At 41.8% G+C, this 18868-nt stretch overlaps 1 protein-coding gene across 10 annotated transcripts in view; it reads right to left on the bottom strand.

Annotated features, from left to right (window-relative positions):
• SLC4A7 (solute carrier family 4 member 7) overlaps positions 1 to 18868 on the bottom strand; it is a 114681-nt gene that overhangs the window by 7941 nt on the left and 87872 nt on the right. For 5 of the 10 annotated variants that reach the window (XM_075547128.1, XM_075547125.1, XM_075547126.1 and 2 more), the window contains 10 exons: positions 17053 to 17158; positions 15444 to 15605; positions 13196 to 13309; positions 10929 to 11090; positions 9830 to 10081; positions 8217 to 8285; positions 6908 to 7081; positions 4183 to 4314; positions 3951 to 4052; positions 1471 to 1571 (listed from right to left, as the gene is read on the bottom strand). In XM_075547128.1, coding sequence (XP_075403243.1) covers positions 1471 to 1571; positions 3951 to 4052; positions 4183 to 4314; positions 6908 to 7081; positions 8217 to 8285; positions 9830 to 10081; positions 10929 to 11090; positions 13196 to 13309; positions 15444 to 15605; positions 17053 to 17158 — 1374 coding nt within the window. The remainder of the gene's footprint in view (positions 1 to 1470; positions 1572 to 3950; positions 4053 to 4182; positions 4315 to 6907; positions 7082 to 8216; positions 8286 to 9829; positions 10082 to 10928; positions 11091 to 13195; positions 13310 to 15443; positions 15606 to 17052; positions 17159 to 18868) is intronic. The other 5 variants (XM_075547127.1, XM_075547129.1, XM_075547135.1 and 2 more) reach the window with 1 other exon arrangement.

Below are 18868 nucleotides of genomic sequence, written 5' to 3'. Positions count from 1 at the left end.
AGCATTAGTAATAGTTGGTGTCATCTCTCAAGAAGACAGACAACGCATCAATTTGTGTTAAATCTCACGTACAGACTCCCCCCTTCAGTTTGTCAGGGCCCACACGTAATCACACTGAGAAAGTGAGAAGGCAAGACAGAAACGAAGTGACAAGTGATATCCACAAACTGGTGAGTCACCAAGGCAGCACGACAGTTCCCATGCTCTTGGCAGAAGCACAACTACAGTGGTTAATAGAATTCACTCAAATCCACATCTACAGTGCTGGGCAAAGCAGAGCCCTTCCTTTAGTGCTGGCTGAATTAAAATCCAGATACTTGGTATGACACAGCCCTAGTGGTGCAAGACGTGAGCATGCAACTGCCAACCCAAAGATCCACCAGCTGTTCCACTGAAGACATGACCTGGTGAACTACTCCTGTGAAGATTACAGACTAGAGAAGCTGTATGGGGCAGTTCTGCACTGCCACAGTGGATCACTACGAGTCCAAAGGTTCCCCAGGAGCATACAACAACATACAAAGATTGGAGGTAAAGTATGGAAAGGGACTCAGAAGAATATTAATGATCAAAATTAAAATTAAAATGTACAAAAGAAAAACACTTAAATTCATTTATCTGAACTAATAAACATATATATGTGCAAGTGCAACTTCAGTAAAAACTATACAGAATAAAATATTTTCTAAGTTGGATGCAAGTTGGCATCAACACATCTTTCACTGACTGGTTGGGAAAGAAACTCAACAATAAAAATATAGGTCTTTCCCCCTACCCTACTTTAAAATAGTAAAATAGTGTATCCAGTCTTCAGCTTTCATCCTTATATGTGAATATAAACTACCAAATCATACATACCAATAATGTTTCCTTAATATAAGCCCTTACATCCAATCGTGAAAAAGCTCACCTCTGGAAGTTACCATCATTAGACAGCCTCTCAACATACCACATATGGGAAAGTTATCAGAAAATGGATGGAGGCGTTTATTTTCAAGCACATACTAACGTCAGCCCGAATGAAGGGAGGAAGGAAGAAGAAATACTACGGGGCAGCAGCTTCAAGGGAGAAAGGCTGGGCTTTCTACTCCCCTAACAGTCTCAGACGGGAGTCGCTATGGCCCAGCGTTGACGATGGCACTGAGCCTTACCGAGAAAGGAGTTCTTCGAAGAAGGGGAATGGTCGAAAGTGGCACAGAGACAGGCGAAGCAATGGGTTAAAAGCAAATGTCACAGGCTTGACATGAAAGGTAGTCAACGGAGCTGGTCCACGTCCAGTGATGAGCAGCTGACACTGCTTTGGAGACTGTGAGAAGCAGTACTCGCGTGGGCATGCCCAACAGATGCGCTATCAGCCTTTAAAACACAGACGTCACTAGAGAAACACGACCATAGTTTCCATATGCTGTTGGCATCGACATCAGATACTTTGTTTTCTGGCTTCTTTAAGAAAATAAAATAGCAGCTCACCTGTAATTTAGGGCCTTCACTGGAATTTGCAAAAGACTTCCTCCTTCAAATGGAAGGTGCACGGTATCACTGTCTTCGGCCTGCAGCATCCGCTCAGCTTCCTTTAGGGTGCGTATGTAAAATGGTTACTTTACTCTGAGGCTCTTCAGGAAGATCAATTAATACACAGTATCTTAAAAACCAAACATTATTTAGAGAGAGCACATCTGCCTACCACCGACTAACTCACTTTGCTATGAACACAGTGGCACGATTTGCAGTGGCACAATCACTGTAATGTTTAATTGTATACCTGTCACCTCTATAAGTCAGTCATATTTTATTTTTTTAATTTAAAGAGTTTAGACATGTAAGTAAATCCGACTCTCAATTACAATGTGGGCACTTAATGAGAGATACGACTCTCTGTCTTTCATCATAATGCAATACAAGGAGACTCTCCTTTGGATAAAGCTGGGTTTCTCAACCTCAGCAACTGACATTTAAAGACCAGACACATTTTGGTTGGAGGCGTCTGGAGGGCGCACACATAGAACGCTCACCACCAACACCTCTGGGCTCTACTCGCTCCACGACAGGCATGACATCCAAGTCAGTCTGACACTGCAAAACTTCTTTGGGTGGGGAAACTCTGGACAGTGGACAGACCAACACCAGGACATCGCAAGGAGCAAAGGAGAGACGGCGCTCAGACTCTCCCTTCCTACTAGCGGACTCTCGTTATTCTGAGGTGCGGTGCGTGCAGCTGGGGAAAAGAGAAGGAGGATCCTCTATAATGTCCTGGTGTCCATAGCAAGCCAGTGTGGCCATGTGGGACACGTAACATTGATTAGTGAAGGACACTGGGGGGACTACCAAAGGACCGCTGGGTAGAGACTGCTCTACTCTTCTCCAGTGATCACGGACACGTGGCGTTCAGCAGTCGTCTTGGCCCATAGGGCACCCCACACTTCATTTCTTCCATTTTTGCACGAGAGAATAAAATGAGTGTTCGTGTTTATCCCCCCTCCTATCTAATTGTTAAGTAATCAACAGGTAATTATACCTCTAACTATGTCATAAGTACTCTGTGCCCACTATAAGATAGTGGCACCCATTTGAAAATTCATAAAAGCTCATATTTATATATATAAAATACTTTAGAAAAAAAACAGAACCTGTTAAATATTAGCATCTCAATGCAAGTTAATCTTCGAAGTAAAAATTCATCATTTTCTTGAAAAATATAAAGCCAGAAATTTCAATATCTATACTTAAAATTATCAAACTTGAAAGTAAATCTTTCTGATCTTTGATTTCCAAACACTCTTTTGAATGGGAAAACTGAGCCAGGCAATAAAATCAATACAGTCATGCTCCCTGCAAACAGTGATGGCACTCAGTTAAATATAAAAAACAAAACAACATCTGAAACTAAAGTAATAATGTTGAATCAAAATATACAAATCAACTGAATGATAGACTTAATTACATGTAAAGATTAAAATGGTATACATTTTTTATAAAAAATATTTAAGGTTCTTTTCATCATTGAGTATGCCTGATTATTATAAATTCATTAAAAAATTTAACATGTACAAAAAAATCTCCTCATGCATGGTAGGTAAAATTAGATGATAGATTAGGATGAAGAATTTTTTTAAAGACTCAAATACATCTGATTGTTGGTAAGTGATATATCACTTTAAGATAGTATTCCTAATATCAAGAGAAGCAAGACAGTGAAATGGCGAAGAGGCAAGGTTTGCACCATACTTGACCTGTCCTCTTCCTCAGTTTCCTTATTTGTGAAGTGGACACAGCAAGTGCTGTGGCTAAGTGCCACCGAGTCAGCTACCACTCATGGCAATTCCATGCGCAACAGAACCACTGCATGGCCCGACCCATCCTCACGACTGCTCCTGTGCCCGAGCCCACTCTTGTAGCCACACTGTCCATCCATGTCCTGGAGGGCCTGCCTCTCCCTTCACTGCCCCTCCCCGTTACCACGCACGCTGTCCTCCAGGGACGGCACAACAAGAGCATCCACGTAATGATGTGCGGTTACTTGCTCAGCCTGTTTATCCCTAGTCTTTCTAACCACCACCAAATGACGAGGCGGGAGCGTGCAAACAGCAGCGTGTGTTAAACTCTGAACAGGGGGCTAGCTGGCTTTGCCACTCTACTGGCTATAAAGTGAGCCAGCCACCTGAAGCAGAGACAGAACTCTAAGAACAGCAAGTGAGAAGAGGCACAAGGGAAGGGTGTACGGCACCACTGAGAGGCAGCACTGCAGCCAAAATAACTGGTTTCTTGACATTTCTGATGGTGATGTGACCTGCTAACTTCCCTAACAAACCGCCACGGTTATGGGCAGTGTCCGGGAGGTCTGCCTAGGTAGTGCCCTTGCACAGAGACAGGGTGCCATGGGTGGGCAGTGGCGGCAGCAGAGAGGAAAGAAGGTGGGAGGGAGAAGGTGGGAGGGTGGCGGCATGTCCAACCTCTGCCTTATCGGATGGCTCCTGGGAAAGTGCAGTCGGAGTCTCCTTCTCCCATGTGTACGTGGAGGAGGTTAGAGGGGGCCCCCACGCCGTTTCTTCAATCTACAAATCACAACAAGTGTCTTGTGAGGATTCGAGAAGTTAACCTATTTAAGGTGATTAGAATGCCTGCCAGACGGCACAAACTACTAATCCAATCAATGCTGTCGATCTGGATTTCTTGGCTTGTTACCTCTTTCTCTTTTTTCTTCTTGTCATCTTCTTTCTTTTTCTTACTTTCTGGCATTAGATCATCGAGCCAGCTAAGTTCCCTCTTTGTGAAGCACAGGTCCATAAGTTTGCGCACAAAGACTAACGCAAGAACCTTTTGAAAATGGACAAGGATTAACAACATTGAAAAGCTGTCACTTAGAAGAGAATATAAAAATATGTATTAACTAGAAATAATGTAAAAGTCACTCATATAATTAGCTGACAAATGTTTGCATACACCATCTTAATTTAAAAGAACTGGGTCACCTTTCCTCTTGAACTTTCTTCTCAAATAATAGTTATCAAGGAATTAAAATGCAAAGAGGCTTCCTAACTAACCCTTTTCTGAATAAACACCTTGCTTTCTGCATACAATTATAAAGTAAGTTGTGCATACTGAGAATCATCACAGTAAAATAAAGTTAGGAAGTTTTAGAATGGCTTTACATTATATATTATATAAGTAATTAAAAACACCTTCCTATTAATTTTACTATTTTTGAGGAAAGATATGAACAGAAAAAAGTATAATTATGAACTCCAAGCTCCACATTCTAGAGGTAGAACATGAAAACATTTTAACCCTCGGCATAGTATGTAAAAATATATGCATTGATATTATGTGAAAAAATATTAAGCATCAAAGAATATTAGGAAAACCTGAGAAATTTTCTTTTTTCCATTTTAACTTAAGTAGATAGAAAAGTGCATCCTGCCACAGGCCAGAAATTTTCACAACCTGGACAAACAGCTGCTGGCTCTCACAGGTTTTGCTGTACAAAAGAAACGACTCAGATTTTGGAATATTTCTGGCTCAAGTTTTGATTCCTCATACCTATGTCTTAAGGCTAATGCTATGGAACTAACCAAAAAAAAAAATCAAAACACATTCAGCATACATACACTGGTGCTTACAATGCACCAGTGACTCCACAGCAGGAAAAAGAGAGTTGAAGCCTTTATAACCACGTAGAATAGAGTCCATTCGAGAGGCCTTTAAAGCTTACGGAAAATTCCAAGGTCTTTTCATTGTATTTTTCCACACATTTTGAAGAGCTCTCTCATTCCTTTGTTCTTATTCCTAGCGTGTTGCATTCAGTAGGTATCAAGTGAATTACTGCAGGGCTACTCCGATTCAGCACAACAAATACAACCTTCCTGGGCTCTCATGAACCCCTCTTAAGGTTTTGAAGAAACAGAATCTGACTTACACCTGAGTAAAAATCAATGGCTATGCAAGCTAAAATAATAAAGAAGAAAATTGCTGTTAATCCATCTGAGCTTGGTTAATGTTTTCAAGGGTCGGTTTTAAACTACTGTTCCAGTTCTGAATTTTGCCTAGGTGTCACACGTCCCCTGGGAGTCACCTTACCATTGTACGCAGTACGATAACAATTCTTTCCCTCTGGGTTACGGTTGACAAGCCGTCACCTGCTCCACAGAGGCTATGAGCTAAGAATGGTTTTGCCAAGTGAACCTTTGAAAGGGATCTGATGACCAGGAGCAATAATTGATATTAAACTCCCCATTAATTGAAACGCTATCCCAAGTAGATAGAATTTCTTTCTTCTCATGAACAGATTTTGATTTTAAGAAGTTGTATAATTACTTTTTGGAAATTTGTGTTTTCTCGTGACCCACAAAACTTAATATGTTTACTATTATTTGATCCTTTATGGGGGTGGGGGCGGGTGTGTGTGTGCGTGTGTGTGTGTGTGTAAATGTTGACTGCCTCCCCCCAATTCTAGATGTTCAAATTTATCACCAGAGGCACATATAATATTTTTTAAAGCTTTTTTTCCTATCTTCCACACAATTCTCTCTTTTATTTTCTTCTGTGCTCAGGCTTGGGAAGGGTTACTCCTTATCAGTCTTTACAAATAAAAAACCTTTGGCTGCATTTAAGGCGTGAATAATAAAGACACAAACGGTATTCTTTTCTGTAATTTTATACCTTCCTATAGATAAGACATTGTTGCAGAAGTTTCTTTGATTATCTCCAAAAGTGTTTTGAAACTCAGTTTTCTATCCAGGGATTATTTGGACCAGTGTTTAATTTCCTAAAACTTAAAATTATTTGAGGTTTCCCCCCACCCCATCATTTGTCATTTAATTTACTTATGAGTAGGGACAATGCCACCTATACAGTATATGTAGCGTTTCACTTTTAATATTTTTTCTTTGTACATGACCATTGTCTAATTTACAAAAGAGTGTTTATACTCTAGTGGGGAAGTATGATATTCTGTGATTACATAATGAATTCAGTTCATTGAGTTACTAAACTCATGGAAAGTCTTGATAACTGTGTAACATCTAGATCTCAAAAATCCTGACAAAGAGGTATTACAGCAGCCCAGTTAAAGAGCCATGTGTGTATTCTGGCTGCTCGGAAGTTTACTTTTATTTGGCTGTTATGCTAGTTCCATAAGCTTCTTAAACCCTGAAGTTGTTTAAAAACGCAAGACAAAGTTCTACTTATGTATCCCAAAGATGTAAAAAAAATAAAAATTACAAAATAACCACAGTCTGGTTTTTAGCTAGAAAGAATCAATTTCTAATTTCACACAACAAAGGTGTCAAAAATAGGTTTTTGGTTTGCTTTTTCCCCCCAAAGTTAATTGTAAATGTTAACTTTAAAAGCAGCATCAACACACGCAAACCATTATGGTTAAAGGACAAAACAGAGGGAAACACAAACGTACCATCATGGGGAAAACCACGGCAGCAGAGGACGCCTTGATCACCCACAGAAGAACCAGGCACGTGAGCTGGATGACTGTGAACACGTGCACCTTCCAGAGGGGCACGTAGCGGAGGTAAATCAGGTCAGGCTGATGCTTAGCAGGCATTCCAAATAACTTTATGCGGTCAAAAAACTGTATGTGGACAGGAGAAGGGAAGAAGAAAAGGTTCTCAACAAAAATAAAGAAACGATATGCGACTTTTTGGGGCAGCACTCTGTCCACCTCACAAATTCCTCAAAAACATAGGATAAAAGGAGATTGCACCGATTAGTGAAGAGCAGACGCTAGACTGGCTAGGCTAAGAAGTAAAGACATTGCCTCAAAGCAGTGTCACAAGTCATCAGCCACAGCCCCAACCTCAGTCAGCACCCTCTCCACTGCAGGAGATGCTCAGTTACAAAAATGAGGTTTTCACTCTGCCCTACAATCTCAGTGCTTTCCAGGAAGTATTATAAATCGGGCCACACATCCAGTGATGGGTGCTAGCTGTGGCTGGATTGCTAACTAATAGCCTTCAGTAGGGTCCATCTTTATTTTTAAATGAGGATCTCTTCCCTTGCTGTTTTCTTGTGTTACTTTGAGGATATTAAAAAAGAAAAGGTTATAGGTCAGGGCTTTATAGCTGCACGAACTACACTGTGCCATATAAAGGCCAGGTGTTAACTGTTTATAGAAGGAACTGCTTCTTAAAAAACCAGTCCTTTCCACTCGCCCACCCCAGTAGCTTTGATTCTTCACGCAGGGCTTTTCATTGGCTTCAACCAAGCATCAGTGAGGATCACATCCGTTCGTGAGCTCCAGGGGAAGGTAGGGAGAGGGTCGCAAGCAACAATTACGGGGCAAATGTGGACTGAAAGTCAGCAATCAGAAAACCAACCCACTCTGAAAGTATCACAGAAGCCAAACTAGTCACACTGTCATCCAGTCTAATAGCAACCCTCTGAGGCAGAGCACAGCTGCCGCTCTGGGTATCTGAGCTGGTAAAGCAATCCCATGGGAGCAGATACCGCGACCTCTCTCTCTCTCCTGAGCAGTCGGTGGGTTCACACCGCTGGGCTTGCGATGAAGCAGCCCAAACCGCAACCCACCAAGCCATCAGGGAAAGAGCACATTGCTGCGGTCACAGAGCAGCCACTGCAAATTCACAACACGAGAGGGCTTCACAAAGCCCGAGGGAAAGACTGTGGGATTTCTTCCCACAAACTTCCTGAAGGCCCCCGGTACTTGGGAGTTTTTCTACAAAACCATAAAGTAACTTAGGACTTGCCTGGATGCCTTTCAACGAGGACACTCCCATATACAGGAAAACACCATACAGAACAGGCATTGGGATGAACTGTAAGCGAAAAGGTAAAATTAGAACCGCCTTCCTGAAATAACATCATCGTAATCGACATAAAAAACCAGCCACTAACGACCCACGGTGATAAAATTAGAAGAGGCCTTGACCGACCAACGTTCCCATAAAAAAGGAAAACGCTCCTGAAAGCATAACATCCTGTGTGCTCTGCCTACAATGAGGGGTGTTCGCGGCTGAAAGTGTTACCCTGAAAACGGCTTGTTTTTAAAACTCAGATCTAGGGCGCCGCACTTTCCACCTCAGATTCTCATAAATATTCCACTACATCCAATACATAACATATTCAGAAAGCCACCTGCAATGTGTTCGTTACTCAAAATATGTTAACTGTCATGTAAGGGTACATAAAGGAATTTTGAAATATGCGCGTGCACACACACACACACACACACACACACACCACCCTGGAGTTGTACAGTCTATGGCGCTCCATGTGAAGGAGAAAAAATAAAGAACCCTATTCTAAGCGTTCTTTGAATAATACCCCACCCTGATCCACCCACAACAATGACTGAAGGAACACAAAAGGGTGGAACCTGCATGACACACTTCAAGGAGAGCTGCTAACAGATAATAAGAAAATGCACTGGGTCTGGAGGCTCCTTCTTGGACTGTGACTGCTGGAGCGGAAGGGCGCTGACTGAGCCTCAGTGCTGGCCCGCTGCTCCCGCTGGACTGCCACGTTCTTCACGGGCGACCATCAGGAGCCCTGGTGACTACTGCTGCCCCACTGGGGACCAGCCTGAGAAGAACTCAACGGACTATTTTGTGAAAGGAAGCCAAAGAATCCCAGTGCTTAAAACTTTCAGATTAATTATTTAGCTATGTTAGGTTCGAGTTCCCAGCCAGGAAGGGGTGGTACACCTAGGTGGGCATTACCCCTGAACTGGCCCATCTAGGCCAGGTGAAGTTGATCCAACGAGGGGGCGTGGGGGCGGCTCTGGCGTGTTCTCCCAAAGGCTGCTGCACAGCCAAGGATCGAGGTGTACCTCTCCCACGAGAGCGAGGGGTCTAACAGCTATGCTGGTTATGGTTACGGTTATTATTTTTACTCCCTAGGTTCAGTGGAATATGCTTAATGAAAAATCCGAGGCGATTTAAAGAGGATTAGCCAAACATCATTTCTCTTGTGCTTCACTGCTAACCTGTTTTCAGCGTTCCTAATGAGTGCTTACTACTTTTATTTCACTAAGTGTATGCGGAAGGATGCATCAATTAACAGCAGCGTTATGTTTAGATTTCCGTGGCTTGAGTTCCCATCTTTCCGCATCGCTTCCTCCAGCAGGCAGACAAAACCTTCTGAGGTACTTGTGCAGACGCCAACTACCCGTGGGCTAGCTCCCTCCAAACAGAATCTGCAGTCCCTCATACCAGCCTCTCACATCATGTTTACAATCGCATCAAAGTATTCTTTCCCTAATCAATCCTAGGAAATTAGGCTGATTTTAATGCTTCCCTTCATACAAGGAAGTATAGGCTTGATGATAATACTTGAACCCAATGGATAACGAGATTTTTACCTTCAGCACGGAAGTCATGAACACGGAGAGGCCCATCAGAATGAAAATTATCAGCCCTGTAACCCTCTGTTCGCGGATTCCCAGGAACTTGGGCTGTTCTCCTGGAGCAGAACACTCAGACTCAACTTTTAGGCTGTTGACATGGCTTATGGATAACACTGTTGCAGCCACAAACCATGGCAGGCCCATGACGGAGCACACTCCCAGCATAACGCCAACCATGAGCAAGTCGAGGTGATAGCCGGCTCCTTTCTGCAAGTGAACGGAGCATGAGTATGCATCAGTCTACGTCCTCTCTCAGGTTAAGACGCTGCACGATTTAATGTGCGGCAGTTGACGTAGCCTGGTGTGTGCTTTGATGACCAGCATACCAGGCCAGAGCACACGAGGCAAGTGCTTGTTTCCCTGTCTTGCACTGACAAATAAGGTCTAGGGAAGCAGCAAAGAAAATGTGTGTATGGTTCCCCACCCCACTCCCACCTTGACCTTTCAAAACATTGCTTTTATCTAAAATTTGACAGCCATAACTTCTGTGAACCTAGTCCTATGTTTGTGCTTAAATACAACATGGAAAAGCCGCCTCGCGTTTCATTGGGTTGTTTCAGAATTATTTTGTCAAATGGGTGTTCATTCGGCACTAATAGTAGTTCAACAAACACATAGGAGCTATGCAAATGGCCTTGAAGCATTATCTTTAATTATCGAAGTATTTCCAGTTTAAAAAAAAACATGAATTCATTTAATGTAAAGACCATCAATGTCTGTACAACAAGGGGCTAACCCTAGGGTTTCCTCTCTGTGGGACTGTGAGCGTTAACATTTTCCTCATTAGTTCCACTTTTATTTTCCGCTTCTAAAAACTTGGACTAACACCTACAATTATAGTATGGTTTATTTACCTGAGAGAAGAACTTGAAATGCTGTTTAATTTTGTATTATTAGTTTGTTGGTGAATTTTTAAATGGTGTTCTTACTGCTATAAATCATACAAAGAGGGAACAAACTAACTTTCATCTTAGCGCTTTCCAGAGTCTACTGACCATAAAAACACCACAAATCCTCAGAAGTCATGACAGAGATATAACTGTTCAAAAATTACCTTCAACTTGTGCTCTTTCCTGTTGATGATTACAGCTGTAATCTGTTGATCCATAAAGATGAGGATGGTGCAAAGCAGAGCTGGAATAGCAGCTATTAATAAGGTCCACCAAGGATTTTCTCCCAAAGGGCTTATGATCCAGCCTCGATTTGGATAAGTAGGCTGTTATAACAATTAAGATATTAAATAAATGAATAAATAAAAATTTAAAAAACAAGACATTAAGAAAAGGTTTCCTTTTTCTATTGCCCAACATTTCACACCTTAAACTCGGTCTGTTCTATGAAAAGTCAAAAGTATCAGAAAGAACTGGATTACCTCTTGAGCTGTGTGAAGAATTATTTGCAAATACCAAACCCAAACTCACTGCCATCGAGTCGATGCAGACTCATAGCGACGCTGTAGGGCAATGTAGACTGCCCATGCGTTTCCAAGGCTGTAGCTCTTTCCAAGAGTAGAAAGACTCATCTTTCTTCAGAGAAGAGGCTGGCAGTTTCGAACGGCTGGCTTTCGGAGAAGCAGACCACACCACCCATCCTTAGAAAGCAGGACCCCTTGTAACGTGACTTAGCCACTCTCTCCACGCAGAGGAAAGGGACGACTGACCCTCTGCTCGGATCTGAAATGGCCCTGTGATGAGCCTACAGGAGAAGACCCTCCTACTTTCTGAGCTGCAATCTCATGAAACCTTGCAGCATCCGCTCCAGCGTCTGCTTCGGCTGCAGACAGGTGAGTGACCATGCTGCTCCCGTGGAGTCAACCGATGATGGTAGACCCATCAGGCCTCAGACCAGACTACTTCCCAGCAAAGCCCGCCTAACTGCCACGGGACTCTGAGCAAATAAAGGGTTACTGCTACTATGCCTTGGGGAGGTTTGTTATGTAGGAAGAGGTAAGTGAAGTAGATTTCACTAAATCCCTATGAACGTCACATACAGTGGGCTCACTGTACCTACTAGAAATCAATTCCTAAACTAAACTACTTTGGAGATCCTGAAGACTACTGATAAATACAATGACTCTATGTTCATCTTCATTTTATGTTACGACTGGCTATCAATATAGTAAATTTCAGGGTGAATAATTTTATTGGAATGAATTCCACACATGTACCCTACAGTGGAGACCACAGCTTTTAAAAACTATTTTTTGCTGTTTAATTATTGTGTGAAAGACAAAAGAGTTGAAAACTACCTTCATTATATTCTTACATTCATATCCCCTTTAAATCTTCTGATTCTAAAGAGAGCCATATTATCTGGTTAAACGCGATCGCACAACTCAAAATGAATGTGCCCTTTCACCTCTCAGCATGGAGTCGGTGCTGACTCATAGCGACCCCCGCCCCCGTGGCTTTCCGAGACTGTAACTGTTTGTAGAAAGCCTAGTGCTCCTCCTTCAGAGCTGTTGGTGGTTTCAAACTGCTGACCATGCGGACTGCAGCCCAATGCTTCACCACTTCCAGGGAGGGAAGAATAATTATAATGACTTCATGATAAGAAAGTTCCAGGATAAGATCTACTTTGGAAGTTACCTTCTTCCATGTAGAAAACAATCATTGCATGCTATTATGACTATGATTTTAAAAAATAATTTTATTGGTGGCTCGTATGAATATCATTATGTCCACAGAAGACTGTTGTTGGGACTGAAAATATCAAACACAAGCAGATGTTTGGATTCAGTACTAGTTGCTTGTGGTTCTCTCCTGTTTCTGCTGGAAAATGTTACATGGAGTATTCTAATGACTGCCAGACACACAATCCTTTGAGAAACGTACACAGGGTCTCCTTCCCAGTCTCTGATAAATCTCAGTTTCCTCGTTGGGAAAGAATAAGAAGTGCCTTCTTTGCCCTGGAATGTGCATCAGGAATGTCTGTGCTGTGGGTAGGATCCTATTTTTTAAATGGCTCCCAGCTCCTCTTCACCATGGTTATTTTTATTCACTTTTCCTGATGAACTAGTTTGGAGATCTTACTCTCTAAATAGGTTTACTTGTCATTTTAACAATGAAAGTAAATATACATGTGTATCCATATTTACACACACACACACGCTCTCCCCCAAAAGTTCATTGAGTTAAAAAACAATAAAATTTCCCCACAAGCTTTTTGAAGTCTCCTGAAACATAAAATAGACACATAAATCCCTTACAAAACAACAGTTCTTCAAAAAGAGATCGTATATAGCTTTAAGAGAACTATGTACAGGCAGGGCACTATTTTGGTGTTTCCAAACAACAAATAGCAATGTGTCATAGCCCTCACCTCAAATTTCTCCGGAACATGAAGTTTAGGAGATGGAACTCCTACAAGGTAGTCAATTGCAACCATTATCACTATAGTGAGAAATACTGCAAAGTCACTGATTGTCGATCGCACCTAAGTTAAGAAAGGGGTTGTGTTACTATAAACACAGAAATACTATGCATCGTTTTAAAAGCATTAACATCTTTCACAAATAAAATCTCACTAGAATTGGGTTTTTAATTAGTGAAAACATCAATGAAATAAATTGGATTCTTTCTCCAAAGAAACAAAACACATTTTACAACCCAGCTACTATCTCTCACCGTGCCATCCTTTTCTTAAGGGGAGCTAGACATGTACCACACACCTGTCACTATAAATAATTCTTCACAACTATCGGCGCACAGAGTGTTGCTAGGGCTTGAACCGTGTTTTCCAAAGTATGTGTGCTAAATTCTAACCCCCATGGTCTGCGGTTATAATTCCATCCAGAAAAGGGCTGTATTTACTAATGACCCAGGATCTGTACAGGGTGTGTTTAAAGCCCTTCTCTTCTGCGATGTGAGACAGATTAAACAGGCATGCGATAGGGGGGAGAGAGATGCCGAGCCACAAGAAGTCTGCTTAGGAGCAAAATCCCCGAGGAGAAAAGAACCTTATTCCAGAGCCAACAGGAAGCCATCCCCTAAAACCAGAACCCAGAATTCACACTTGTAACCATCTAACCTGTGAGAACAGCAATTTGCTTGTTAAGTTTCTGCGACAGCGCAGCTGGCTAACTGAGATTTTGGTGTTGAGAGTAGGGGTGTTCCTCTAACAAACACCTATGATGTGGAAGTGGCTCTGGAGTTGGGTAATGGGTTAAGGGGTAAATACCTCAGGTGCCCAGTAATAAAGCGGCAGTCTCTTACCTTGACGAGACTGTTGGCAGAATTATCGATCAAAGGAAGGCACAAAAAGAAGATAACTATTAAAAAAAAGGTCTCTGCTGTCTTAGAGCCCACGAATGCAGGGAAACACGTAGGCATTGAAAGTGCTTCTGGTGAGGCTTTAAAAGAAATGATGAACATGTGACTGGGTAGTGGAGAAAGGGTGATGCTTTTTAAGCAGTGACAACAAAGCAGAAATTTTTGCTGAAATGTTTGTTATAAGGTGGGACTTGTAAGCGATGAACTTGGACACTTGGTTGAGATTTCTCCTCAGCCAGGTATTAAAAGGTTCATGAGGTTCCCCCTGAACTGTTCAGACTAAGTCCAATAGAGATGAACTTCAAAAGAAAATGCAAAATGAGAACACGTATGACCAGAATAATTACAAAATACAAACTAAGGACACACCCTAGAATGTTCATGAAGTTGTGGACACACAATCCTTTGTTTAAAAGATCATGCCTGTGGCTGACAGATGTAATCAACTACCGGAGCAGAAAACCCATGAACTTAGACTGAAGGGGTCCAAGATAGAAAAAAGGGAGGGAAAGGATGCTGAACTGCACAGGCAGGGAACAGGTCAAAGAGCTAGCTACATCTTGTCCTTCAGGCAAAGAAAAGGGCCATCGCGGAGCAGCTTAGAAATCCATATCACTGGAGGCAGGATCAGGAAAAGGAGGGCTTTCTCCGTTTGGGAGAGTAGGACTGTGCTCTCCAGAATCCCAATGGGTGGGGCCACAGCCTCCTAGGTTTCAACTGGGTTCGCAGTTGCTCACGGATGGCCGAGTAGAGGGCCGCTAACCAAACTGAAGGGGTGGGGTTTCTACGGCCAAGGGGAAGAATGTCCAAGAGGCTGCCAGAACTGGAACATGGAGATGCTCTAGATGCAGGGAGCAGAGTTGCCATTCTAGTGAGCCTACAAAGTACCTTTTACTCGTCTTTCCCTCCAATTTCTGCCAGGCTCTGCATGTGTTCTGCATCGAGGAAGGACATGAATAATAGTAGTAGAGAATGTGTTCTTAAGTTGATCTCTTTGGGATAGAAGTGATTCAAACAATAAAAGAAGAAGATGGGAGAAGGGAGATGCCAAGTCACATAAAGACTTCCCAGGAACAGAAACTGGGAAGAGATTAGAAGTTTCCATCACTGGAGTCAACGCTCTGAACTCTGACCTCTAGAGAAAACCAAATTCTCTTTGGCTTGAACAAAGAGGTACTTCTGTTATCACAGCACTTGACCCACACAAATATTAACCTTAAAAAATAAGTTACAATTTTAAAATACACTAAGGAAATAAAATCAATATTAAGCATGACTCCACAGTGTATAACAATTACCTTGGTAGGAAAATAACGCTTGGTCTTAAATTGCTTGAGGAATGAAGAGAGAAAAAACGTTGTAAAAAACAGGATGACACACCAAAAGAGCACATCGGGAATATAAGGTCCATGAAGACTACACGCTGATCCAACAAATGCACCATGGAAGGTTTTACATTGCTGGGGAAAAAAAACAAACAAAGAAAATAAGAGAGGATGGAGGCAATTCTCAAATATTTAGTAAATTACCAAGAAGTTCATTGACTCTTACGACGCTACAGACTGATAATGTTTCACTCAGAAGAAAAATCAAACCACTGCCAAGCCAATTATCAAACACACTAACTAGAAGACACAAAGTCCAGAATATTCTCATTTCAAAAGACTGTATCTTAAACCATTCAAATACAGAGTACTGCCACATTAATTCAACCATTTCTTTCTCTCCGTACCATATAACATTTAGTGAGAGAATCGTGGTCAGTATACTAATTCTCAAATGTTTCCTGTTGATGGTCCACAGTCTCACTTCTGAACAAATGGTTTAAGACACAGAGGAGCAGACAGGCAATCCCACTCTTCTTTTTAACATAATAAGAATTCAAATCAGTAATGAAAGCTAAGTGCTAAGGGAGGGAAATGAACATAAACATAGGAACATCCACTTTTATATAACACCTGTAATCTGACTTTACTCAAAGCTTGGGATTCGAGTATGGGATCATAGCTGCAATTGGCTAATAAATGAAACCAGCAACATAATATAATCCGTGCTACACCAGCTTACTGCCGCCAAGCCAATTCTGACCCACAGAGACCTGCCCTGTGGTCTCTGCCCCAATAGGTTTCCCAAGACTCTAACTCTTTACGGCAGAAGAAAGCATCGTCTTTCCCTGTGGAGCACCTGGTGGTTTCAAACTGATGACCTTGTGGTTAGCAAGCCCACTGTCTATACACTGCCAGAAGTATATTGACTTGAATTTACTTTTGGATGAAAAATTACTTTAAAAAACAAAACAAACCCAGAAAGTAACAAAACCAACTGACACCAAAATCTATATTTTTCTGATGAGTGAAGTTCATTTTAACAAAATAATAACTAAAAGTTTATGAAAGCTGAAGGTTCCTTTATTTTCACTTTCCAGATGGTAATATCCTTAAATCTCTAAACTTAGAAAATGAGTCATCGATAGAAAAGCCATCCCATGCCCACAAGGGACAAAGCAGCTGTCTCACGATGGACAGGTTCCATATCTGTGCTGCAGCATGAGGTGTGGAAGCACGTTCATGTGGATCGAGTGAGAAATGCTTAATCCATTTTAGTAATAATGAACTAATGTAAATGCATATGCCCATGTTACGAATGACTGCTTACTGGACAGTGCAGCCTTTAAATTCGCAGTGGAATGAAATCTCAGACCACATCCCGCACACGGAACAGTGCAGGTTCACTGCCCTCTGCAGTGAGAAAGGAAGGACCTCTAGTTGCTTACAGCAACACTGCATTCTGAAATCACATGCAGATCCACGGACCAAGAACAAAATGTCCATCAAATCAGAAAAGGATAGAGAAAAAAGAACCGGGTTGATAATGATTTGCAAGAGCCTTAATTTGCAATATACTCACAGACACAGTGAGATTTCCCCAGGAAATGTTCTCCGCTGTTAGATGCTTTTCTTTCCACAGCTCTAGTGTCTCGTTGGTAGGGTTAGGAGGCTCAATACACACACATCTGAGAAATAAAAACAGGACACATGTTTAAGGTTCCTGTATTACATGCACACATTTCATTAAGTCAATTATACAAAAATGGCAGCGTTCCACCACTTAGTTTTTCTCCGTTGCAATGTACAGAGGCTATGGAAAGAGACAAGAAGAACAGAACGCTTGGTTAACAACCAACCTGTTGCCATCCGAGTCAGCTGTGACTCACAGTCACCCGTTAGGACAGACTAGAACTGCCTCCTTGAGCTTCCAAGCGAGCAAGCTGCCCCATCACCGCAAGCCCCTCAGCTAGCATTGGGGCACTCAGCCACTCACAGTACTACTGGGGCTAGAAAAAAACAGACCACAAGACCACACTCCTTGCCAAGCCTAGATACAATAAAAAAAACGAGTAACACAAATATCAACCAAATGGTTACCTACTGAAACTGGCTAGATGGAGCATTTTTGAGAGACACTGCTTTCTTTACACCAGAGAGTGTAACGTTCTATTTCACCACTTCCATGGCACCTGCACAGCTGGGCCTCCCACAAGTCCTACCTTAATGGACCTTAACTCATATTGGAATCAGCAAAGTCATGCTGCATCAGGCACGCAGACAGAAGAGTGATAGGAATAAAATAGAGTTCGGTTCACTGACAGCATGCTCTCAACTGCCTATAAAAAGCTAGAAACATATATGTAAGCGAAGAAGTCTCTCAACATAGATTTGACAAAGTAGATTTGAAAAAGGAGAGAAAAACAATTAAAAGTAAAGAAAATAAATAAACCTAGGAATATTCCCAAGCAGATCGTGTGTTGTCTGAGAAGAGGCAGGAGGATCAGCTTGGGAGTAAATCTAGGCGCCACCATTCACAAGCTGCAGGACACATCCTCTAAGAGGCTCAGCTTCTTCATCCACAGACGCAGACAGCATGAGTTAAATAACACTAAGGGGCAAAGTCTACAACCCGTCTAGCACAGTGTTTACACATACTGGATAAATGTGAGCTAGTTGGTGCTCACACATAATTACTAAGTTAATTAACTGGAAGAAAACATTATTATTCTGTCTGGTGTGCAGAAAGTTAAGTCCATTTTTTCTTTTGGTAACCACTACTTTCCTTCGTATGAGAAAATTAAAATATAGGCACCTACCTAGCTATGCCCAATTTTAATCGCCTATTTTACTTTTTGTTCAATATACTTGCCAACATGTTGAAACATTAGTTTTCAAATCTTAATTTACTCTGAGGTTTAAAAATATTTTCCTCCCATGTTTTCTTATCACAAAGACAATACCCCACAACCAACACGTAAGAGTGTACTAAAATTCTACTTTAAATCAAGTTCCAATAAAAATGATTAGACTTCAAAGCATTAATATATAAACTATATAAGTATAACCCCAAACTCCCTGCCATCGCGTGGGCCTCAGCTACTGTAAATCTTATGGGAGCAGAAAGCCTCATCTTTCTTCCTGTGGGTGGACGTGCGGGTCCTGCCTGCTGCCCTTGGGGTTAGCCGCCCAAAGCATTACCTACCACACCACCAGGGCTCCTTAGATGTATGAATATACATAAGAACATCAATAAATATGAGGAGGCTTCCAAACATTCATGGGAAATCTCCATTATCTTTTCATTCCATTTTCTCACTAACTTTACTGAAGCATCCTCATAAAGAGATGCATACACATACACACACCTCTGACCGATTACAAAACCATACGATTGA

The sequence above is a fragment of the Tenrec ecaudatus genome, chromosome 4 (assembly GCF_050624435.1).
Source record: "Tenrec ecaudatus isolate mTenEca1 chromosome 4, mTenEca1.hap1, whole genome shotgun sequence".
In the NCBI taxonomy this organism is placed as follows: Eukaryota; Metazoa; Chordata; class Mammalia; order Afrosoricida; family Tenrecidae; genus Tenrec; species Tenrec ecaudatus.
Note: the sequence above shows the minus strand (reverse complement) of the source record. Positions and strands in the feature narration are given on the sequence as shown.